This window comes from Cherax quadricarinatus, chromosome 78, assembly GCF_038502225.1.
Source record: "Cherax quadricarinatus isolate ZL_2023a chromosome 78, ASM3850222v1, whole genome shotgun sequence".
In the NCBI taxonomy this organism is placed as follows: Eukaryota; Metazoa; Arthropoda; class Malacostraca; order Decapoda; family Parastacidae; genus Cherax; species Cherax quadricarinatus.
In genome coordinates, this window is record NC_091369.1 from 5,556,773 (window position 1) to 5,567,114 (window position 10,342).

At 41.9% G+C, this 10,342-nt stretch overlaps 1 protein-coding gene across 1 annotated transcript in view; it reads left to right on the top strand.

Annotated features, from left to right (window-relative positions):
- LOC128701587 (soluble guanylate cyclase 89Db-like) overlaps positions 1-8,367 on the top strand; it is a 16,925-nt gene extending 8,558 nt beyond the window's left edge. The window contains exons 9-11 of the mRNA XM_070101591.1: positions 238-347; positions 1,429-1,518; positions 8,172-8,367. Of these exons, the coding sequence (XP_069957692.1) occupies positions 238-347; positions 1,429-1,518; positions 8,172-8,240 (269 nt within the window). The 3' untranslated portion in view covers positions 8,241-8,367. The remainder of the gene's footprint in view (positions 1-237; positions 348-1,428; positions 1,519-8,171) is intronic.
- Positions 8,368-10,342: the final 1,975 nt, after the last annotated feature.

Consider the following 10,342-nt stretch of genomic DNA (forward strand, 5'->3'; position numbering starts at 1 on the left):
GGTGAGTACCACCACCTACACTCCCACACACACACCCACAACCTCAGAATACGTGAGTACCTCCACCTACACTCCCACACACACACACCCACAACTTCAGAATAGGTGAATACCACCACCTACACTCCCACACACACACACACACACTCCCACAACCTCAGAATAGGTGAGTACCTCCACCTACACTCCCCCACACACAACTACTGCAGGAGGTTACCAGATGTTTTTCTCCTATAGGTATTCACATAGGTCCTGTGGCTGCTGGAGTGGTGGGTCTGAAGCTGCCCAGGTATTGTCTCTTCGGCGACACCGTCAACACCGCCTCCAGGATGCAGACCAACAGCAAGGTAACAACACTGAACACTACACCCTGGGCACCACTTCTGTAGCAGGGTGGTAGACAACGACCGTCCAGGGAGGTACTGCTCTCCTGTCTTATAAGTGCAAAACAGAAGCCTGTTAAATATTTTGCACTCTGGTATCAGGGTGGTAGACAACAACCGTCCAGGGAGACATAACTCCCCTGCCTTATATGTGTGAAACACAGCCTGACTTGTTTAAAGCCTCTTCCTTCTTTTCCATTGTCGTTTCTATTCTACCTTAGGTCCGATGACATCAAAATTCATCAGCACCACTACCAGTCTCTTTCAGACCTTGCAGTCATGCACCTCTTGTGTAGTGGAGTGAGGGAGGCCTCAGCCAGCACCTTCACTGTCAGAGACTCCTGAACTACCTTACAACTTCTGACGCAAATATTTGATGGCTCTTAACTCAGATTATTAAACCTGTGTATGAAGTGTATAAAGACTGAGAAGTAACGTGACTGAGGAGCTCCATACATCACTAATACAGTCATAACTGTGGGTAGTTATACTCTACTGACGTGCCTGGTGGCCATCTCGTCTCTCTCCAACAAGTTATTATTCAACAGTCTTAATTCTACTCCCTATTTTCCTTACGTGATTCCCAGTAGCATTTCCAGAATATTTTTCATTTAGAAAACGCTATTTTCTGTAATTATATTAAGTTAGATTATGTTAGATTATGTTAGATTACGTCGATAAAAAATAACTTAAAGCTGAAAAGTTGAAATGTGTGTCAATGTTGATGTTTTAAATAAGGAAACACACGATTTAATATACCAAGAAAGTCAGACAGTGTGGCTTGTATCCACTGACGTCCTGACGTCCCTCGCTTCTAGGATGTAATCTATAACAGGCAACTAGCTATTTAGAGACATATTTACCTCTAGGTACATAGCAGGTGTAAGGAAACGTGCTCATGAATGTTGTCCCTTACTGGGATCGAACCTGGGTTCCCTTGGATGTAAGCCGAGCACTCTTCCACTGAGATACAGATCACTTTTGGGACAGGTTGGTAGAGTGCACGTATTTAGGGGCTTGTCTAATAGAGTTCCTCTTGGGACAGGTTGGTAGAGTGCACGTGAGTGAACGGTGTGCACAACAGCTCCAGAAATTTGGTTTCACCACAACTTTCAGAGAAAAACTCCAGATCAAGGTATGTGAACTTCAGATCAAGGTATGTGAACTTCAGATCAAGGTATGTGAACTTCAGATCAAGGTATATGAACTTCAGATCAAGGTATGTGAACTTTAGATCAAGGTATGTGAACTTCAGATCAAGGTATGTGAACTTTTAGATCAAGGTATGTGAACTTCAGATCAAGGTATGTGAACTTTAGATCAAGGTATGTGAACTTTAGATCAAGGTATGTGAACTTTAGATCAAGGTATGTGAACTTTAGATCAAGGTATGTGAACTTCAGATCAAGGTATGTGAACTTCAGATCAAGGTATGTGAACTTTAGATCAAGGTATGTGAACTTCAGATCAAGGTATGTGAACTTCAGATCAAGGTATGTGAACTTTAGATCAAGGTATGTGAACTTCAGATCAAGGTATGTGAACTTCAGATCAAGGTATGTGAACTTCAGATCAAGGTATGTGAACTTCACTTCAAGGTATGTGAACTTCAGATCAAGGTATGTGAACTTTAGATCAAGGTATGTGAACTTCAGATCAAGGTATGTGAACTTCAGATCAAGGTATGTGAACTTTAGATCAAGGTATGTGAACTTCAGATCAAGGTATGTGAACTTCAGATCAAGGTATGTGAACTTTAGATCAAGGTATGTGAACTTCAGATCAAGGTATGTGAACTTCAGATCAAGGTATGTGAACTTCAGATCAAGGTATGTGAACTTCACTTCAAGGTATGTGAACTTCAGATCAAGCTATGTGAACTTCAGATCAAGGAATGTGAACTTCAGATCAAGGTATGTGAACTTCAGATCAAGGTATGTGAACTTCAGATCAAGGTATGTGAACTTCAGATCAAGGTATGTGAACTTCAGATCAAGGTATGTGAACTTCAGATCAAGCTATGTGAACTTCAGATCAAGGTATGTGAACTTCAGATCAAGGTATGTGAACTTCAGATCAAGGTATGTGAACTTCAGATCAAGGTATGTGAACTTCAGATCAAGGTATGTGAACTTCAGATCAAGGTATGTGAACTTCAGATCAAGGTATGTGAACTTCAGATCAAGGTATGTGAACTTCAGATCAAGGTATGTGAACTTCAGATCAAGGTATGTGAACTTCAGATCAAGGTATGTGAACTTCAGATCAAGGTATGTGAACTTCAGATCAAGGTATGTGAACTTCAGATCAAGGTATGTGAACTTCAGATCAAGGTATATGAACTTCAGATCAAGGTGTGAACTTCAGATCAAGGTATGTGAACTTCAGATCAAGGTATGTGAACTTCAGATCAAGGTATGTGATCAAGGTATGTGAACTTCAGATCAAGGTATGTGAACTTCAGATCAAGGTATGTGAACTTCAGATCAAGGTGTGAACTTCAGATCAAGGTATGTGAACTTCAGATCAAGGTATGTGAACTTCAGATCAAGGTATGTGAACTTCAGATCAAGGTATGTGAACTTCAGATCAAGGTATGTGAACTTCAGATCAAGGTATGTGAACTTCAGATCAAGGTATGTGAACTTCAGATCAAGGTATGTGAACTTCAGATCAAGGTATGTGAACTTCAGATCAAGGTATGTGAACTTCAGATCAAGGTATGTGAACTTCAGATCAAGGTATGTGAACTTCAGATCAAGGTATGTGAACTTCAGATCAAGGTATGTGAACTTCAGATCAAGGTATGTGAACTTCAGATCAAGGTATGTGAACTTCAGATCAAGGTATGTGAACTTCAGATCAAGGTATGTGAACTTCAGATCAAGGTATGTGAACTTCAGATCAAGGTATGTGAACTTCAGATCAAGGTATGTGAACTTCAGATCAAGGTATGTGAACTTCAGATCAAGGTATGTGAACTTTAGATCAAGGTATGTGAACTTTAGATCAAGGTATGTGAACTTCAGATCAAGGTATGTGAACTTCAGATCAAGGTATGTGAACTTCAGATCAAGGTATGTGAACTTCAGATCAAGGTATGTGAACTTCAGATCAAGGTATGTGAACTTCAGATCAAGGTATGTGAACTTCAGATCAAGGTATGTGAACTTTTGATCAAGGTATGTGAACTTCAGATCAAGGTATGTGAACTTCAGATCAAGGTATGTGAACTTTAGATCAAGGTATGTGAACTTCAGATCAAGGTATGTGAATTTCAGATCAAGGTATATGAACTTCAGATCAAGGTATATGAACTTTAGATCAAGGTATGTGAACTTCAGATCAAGGTATATGAACTTCAGATCAAGGTATGTGAACTTCAGATCAAGGTATGTGAACTTCAGATCAAGGTATATGAACTTCAGATCAAGGTATGTGAACTTCAGATCAAGGTATGTGAACTTCAGATCAAGGTATGTGAACTTCAGATCAAGGTATGTGAACTTCAGATCAAGGTATGTGAACTTCAGATCAAGGTATATGAACTTCAGATCAAGGTATGTGAACTTCAGATCAAGGTATGTGAACTTTAGATCAAGGTATGTGAACTTCAGATCAAGGTATGTGAACTTCAGATCAAGGTATATGAACTTCAGATCAAGGTATGTGAACTTCAGATCAAGGTATATGAACTGTTTCTCTCACATATGAACCTTTAATACAAGGTCAGTAAATTAGACACATGTGCAACACTCGGTTATCTGTATAAAGGATAAGTTTCCCCACACAGTGGCTTTATCAGTCCTATACAAAGAAAAGTGGTGAAAATCAAGGGAAGTTTAAGGTAATCAGTCCCTCAGCCTGGAGTCTAAGGGACTCCAGGCTGAGGAAAATTAAGATGCCCCAGGTGTTACATTAAGATACCCCAGTTGTTACATTAAGATACCCCAGGTGTTACATTAAGATACCCCAGGTGTTACATTAAGATACCCCAGGTGTTACATTAAGATACCCCACATAAAAAGAATGCAGATGTAATATATACAGACTTTGCAAAAGCCTTCGACAAGTGTGACCATGGCGTAATAGCGCACAAAATGCGTGCTAAAGGAATAACAGGAAAAGTCGGTCGATGGATCTATAATTTCCTCACTAACAGAACACAGAGAGTAGTCGTCAACAGAGTAAAGTCCGAGGCAGCTACGGTGAAAAGCTCTGTTCCACAAGGCACAGTACTCGCTCCCATCTTGTTCCTCATCCTCATATCCGACATAGACAAGGATGTCAGCCACAGCACCATGTCTTCCTTTGCAGATGACACCCGAATCTGCATGACAGTGTCTTCCATTGCAGACACTGCAAGGCTCCAGGCGGACATCAACCAAATCTTTCAGTGGGCTGCAGAAAACAATATGAAGTTCAACGATGAGAAATTTCAATTACTCAGATATGGTAAACACGAGGAAATTAAATCTTCATCAGAGTACAAAACAAATTCTGGCTACAAAATAGAGCGAAACACCAACGTCAAAGACCTCGGAGTGATCATGTCGGAGGATCTCACTTTCAAGGACCATAACATTGTATCAATCGCATCTGCCAGAAAAATGACCGGATGGATAATGAGAACCTTCAAAACTAGGGAGGCCAAGCCCATGATGACACTCTTCAGGTCACTTGCTCTATCTAGGCTGGAATATTGCTGCACACTAACAGCACCTTTCAAGGCAGGTGAAATTGCTGACCTAGAAAATGTACAGAGAATCTTCACGGCGCGCATAACGGAGATAAAACACCTCAATTACTGGGAGCGCTTGAGGTTCCTAAAACTGTATTCCCTGGAACGCAGGCGGGAGAGATACATGATTATATACACCTGGAAAATCCTAGAGGGACTAGTACCGAACTTGCACACGAAAATCACTCACTACGAAAGCAAAAGACTTGGCAGACGATGCAACATCCCCCCAATGAAAAGCAGGGGTGTCACTAGCACGTTAAGAGACCATACAATAAGTGTCAGGGGCCCGAGACTGTTCAACTGCCTCCCAGCATACATAAGGGGGATTACCAACAGACCCCTGGCAGTCTTCAAGCTGGCACTGGACAAGCACCTAAAGTCGGTTCCTGACCAGCCGGGCTGTGGCTCGTACGTTGGTTTGCGTGCAGCCAGCAGCAACAGCCTGGTTGATCAGGCTCTGATCCACCAGGAGGCCTGGTCACAGACCGGGCCGCGGGGGCGTTGACCCCCGGAACTCTCTCCAGGTAAACTCCAGGTAAACTCCAGGTGTTACATTGAGATACCCCAGGTATTACATTAAGATGCCCCAGTTGTTACATTAAGATACCCCAAGTGTTACATTAAGATACCCCAGGTGTTACATTAAGATACCCCAGTTGTTACATTAAGATACCCCAGGTGTTACATTAAGATACCCCAGGTGTTACATTAAGATACCCCAGGTGTTACATTAAGATACCCCAGGTGTTACATTAAGATACCCCAGGTGTTACATTAAGATACCCCAGGTATTACATTAAGATACCCCAGTTGTTACATTAAGATACCCCAGGTGCTACATTAAGATACCCCAGTTGTTACATTAAGATACCCCAGGTGTTACATTAAGATGCCCCAGTTGTTACATTAAGATACCCCAGGTGTTACATTTAGATACCCCAGGTCTTACATTAAGATGTCCCCCAGTTGTTACACTAAGATACCCCAGTTGTTACATTAATATACCCCAGATGTTACATTAAGATACCCTAGGTGTTACATTAAGATACCCCAGGTGTTACATTAAGATACCCCAGGTGTTACATTAAGATGCAACAGTTGTTACATTAAGATACCCCAGTTGTTACATTAAGATACCCCAGGTGTTACATTAAGATACCCTAGGTGTTACATTAAGATGCCCCAGTTGCTACATTAAGATACCCCAGGTGTTACACTAAGATACCCCAGGTGTTACATTAAGATACCCCAGGTGTTACATTAAGATACCCCAGGTGTTACATTAAGATACCCCAGGTGTTACATTAAGATACCCCAGGTGTTACATTAAGATGCCCCAGGTATTACATTAAGATGCCCCAGTTGTTGCATTAAGATATCCCAGGTGTTACATTAAGATACCCCAGTTGTTACATTAAGATATCCCAGGTGTTACATTAAGATGCCCCAGTTGTTACATTAAGATACCCCAGGTGTTACATTAAGATACCCCAGGTATTACATTAAGATGCCCCAGTTGTTCCATTAAGATACCCCAGGTGTTACATTAAGATACCCCAGGTGTTACATTAAGATACCCCAGATGTTACATTAAGATACCCTAGGTGTTACATTAAGATACCCCAGGTGTTACATTAAGATACCCCAGGTGTTACATTAAGATGCACCAGTTGTTACATTAAGATACCCCAGTTGTTACATTAAGATACCCCAGGTGTTACATTAAGATACCCCAGGTGTTACATTAAGATGCCCCAGTTGTTACATTAAGATACCCCAGGTGTTACATTAAGATACCCCAGGTGTTACATTAAGGTACCCCAGGTGTTACATTAAGATACCCCAGGTGTTACATTAAGATACCCTAGGTGTTACATTAAGGTACCCCCAGGTTGTTACATTAAGATACCCCAGGTGTTACATAAAGATACCCCAGGTGTTATATTAAGATACCCCAGGTGTTACATTAAGATACCCCAGGTGTTACATTAAGATACCCCAGGTGTTACATTAAGATACCCCAGGTGTTACATTAAGATACCCCAGGTGTTACATTAAGATACCCCAGGTGTTACATTAAGATACCCCAGGTGTTACATTAAGATACCCCAGGTGTTACATTAAGATACCCCAGGTGTTATATTAAGATACCCCAGTTGTTACATTAAGATACCCCAGGTATTACATTAAGATACCCCAGGTATTACATTAAGATATATAAATTCTGCTTAAGTCAGTTTTATGTATTTATTAAATAATTTAATAATAATAAATTATTATTAGCATTATTATTAGTATTAATAGTAGTAGTAGTAGTAGTAGTAGTAGTAGTAGTAGTAGTAGTAGTAGTAGTAGTAGTAATAATAATAGTAGTAGTAGTAGTAGTCGTAATAGTAGTAGTAGTAGTAGTAGTAATAATAGTAGTAGTAGTAGTAGTAGTAGTAATAATAGTAGTAGTAATAGTAGTAGTAGTAGTAGTAGTAGTAATAGTAGTAGTAGTAGTAGTAATAATAGTAGTAGTAGTAGTAGTAGTAATAATAGTAGTAGTAGTAGTAGTAATAATAATAGTAGTAGTAGTAGTAGTAGTAGTAGTAGTAGTACTAGTAGTAGTAGTAGTAGTAGTAATAATAGTAGTAGTAGTAGTAGTAGTAGTAGTAATAGTAGTAGTAGTAGTAGTAGTAATAGTAGTAGTAGTAGTAGTAGTAGTAGTAATAGTAGTAGTAGTAGTAGTAGTAATAGTAGTAGTAATAGTAGTAGTAGTAGTAGTAGTAATAGTAGTAGTAGTAGTAGTAGTAATAGTAGTAGTAGCAGTAGTAGTAGTAGTAGTAGTAGTAGTAATAGTAGTAGTAGTAGTAGTAATAATAGTAGTAGTAGTAGTAGTAATAGTAGTAGTAGTAGCAGTAATAGTAGTAGTAGTAGTAGTAGTAGTAGTAGTAGTAGTAGTAATAATAGTAGTAGTAGTAGTAGTAGGTAGTCTTCCCGTCATTTACAGAGATTTTACAGTGTTGATCCTAGGGTGAGCTCAGTATGTTTTATGTTGACAGGGTAAAGGTGAGATGAACACATATTGGCTGGAGCCTCGTCCAGGAGATGCATCTCTACTGTCTAGGTGATGCTGCACCTTGCTGTGTGACCTGCCACCTGGCATGCCCTCACCTGGCTTGCCACCTGGACCTGCCCTCACCTGGCCTGCCACCTGGCACGCCCTCACCTGGCATGCCCTCACCTGGCTTGCCACCTGGACCTGCCCTCACCTGGCCTGCCACCTGGCCTGCCACCTGGCCTGCCTCCTGGCTCCATGACCTGCCATTATCACTGCTCCCTACAATTTTGATACAAAGAATTAGTAGACAGTAGAGCAGCAAACAAATGAAATATATATGGCAGATAGACAGCAATATATATATATATATATATATATATATATATATATATATATATATATATATATATATATATATATATATATATATATATATATATATATATATATATATATTATATTTTGCATAATTCTAGCAAATGTTTGTGTAGTAATTAAAATATAATTGCATACAATTATTTTTTTCTTCGCCTCGACATATCGATTTTTTGGGGGTCAGGCTAATTTTATCTTGATCCAAGGAATCGGAGCTACTCTCTCTTTTGTTTTTCTTTGCTAGCTGCCTTCCTTCAGTGCTAGCTGCCTTCCTTCAGTGCTGGCTGCCTTCCTTCAGTGCTGGCTGCCTTCCTTCAGTGATAGCTGCCTTCCTTCAGTGATAGCTGCCTTCCTTCACTGCTAGCTGCCTTCCTTCACTGCTGGCTGCCTTCCTTCAGTGATAGCTGCCTTCCTTCACTGCTAGCTGCCTTCCTTCACTGCTGGCTGCCTTCCTTCAGTGATAGCTGCCTTCCTTCAGTGCAAGCTGCCTTCCTTCAGTGATAGCTGCCTTCCTTCACTGCTAGCTGCCTTCCTTCACTGCTGGCTGCCTTCCTTCAGTGATAGCTGCCTTCCTTCACTGCTAGCTGCCTTCCTTCAGTGCTGGCTGCCTTCCTTCAGTGATAGCTGCCTTCCTTCAGTGTTAGCTGCCTTCCTTCACTGCTGGCTGCCTTCCTTCAGTGATAGCTGCCTTCCTTCAGTGCTGGCTGCCTTCCTTCAGTGCTGGCTGCCTTCCTTCAGTGTTAGCTGCCTTCCTTCACTGCTAGCTGCCTTCCTTCAGTGATAGCTGCCTTCCTTCACTGCTAGCTGCCTTCCTTCAGTGATAGCTGCCTTCCTTCAGTGCAAGCTGCCTTCCTTCACTGCTAGCTGCCTTCATTCACTGCTAGCTGCCTTCCTTCAGTGATAGCTGCCTTCCTTCACTGCTAGCTGCCTTCCTTCAGTGATAGCTGCCTTCCTTCACTGCTAGCTACCTTCCTTCAGTGATAGCTGCCTTCCTTCAGTGCAAGCTGCCTTCCTTCACTGCTAGCTGCCTTCCTTCACTGCTAGCTGCCTTCCTTCAGTGATAGCTGCCTTCCTTCACTGCTAGCTGCCTTCCTTCAGTGATAGCTGCCTTCCTTCACTGCTAGATGCCTTCCTTCAGTGATAGCTGCCTTCCTTCACTGCTAGCTGCCTTCCTTCAGTGATAGCTGCCTTCCTTCACTGCTAGCTGCCTTCCTTCAGTGCTAGCTGCCTTCCTTCACTGCTAGCTGCCTTCCTTCAGTGATAGCTGCCTTCCTTCACTGCTAGCTGCCTTCCTTCAGTGATAGCTGCCTTCCTTCACTGCTAGCTGCCTTCCTTCAGTGATAGCTGCCTTCCTTCACTGCTAGCTGCCTTCCTTCAGTGATAGCTGCCTTCCTTCACTGCTAGCTGCCTTCCTTCAGTGATAGCTGCCTTCCTTCACTGCTAGCTGCCTTCCTTCAGTGACAGCTGCCTTCCTTCAGTGATAGCTGCCTTCCTTCACTGCTAGCTGCCTTCCTTCAGTGATAGCTGCCTTCCTTCACTGCTAGCTGCCTTCCTTCAGTGATAGCTGCCTTCCTTCACTGCTAGCTGCCTTCCTTCAGTGATAGCTGCCTTCCTTCACTGCTAGCTGCCTTCCTTCAGTGATAGCTGCCTTCCTTCACTGCTAGCTGCCTTCCTTCAGTGATAGCTGCCTTCCTTCAGTGCTAGCTGCCTTCCTTCAGTGATAGCTGCCTTCCTTCAGTGCAAGCTGCCTTCCTTCACTGCTAGCTGCCTTCTTTCAGTGCAAGCTGCCTTCCTTGA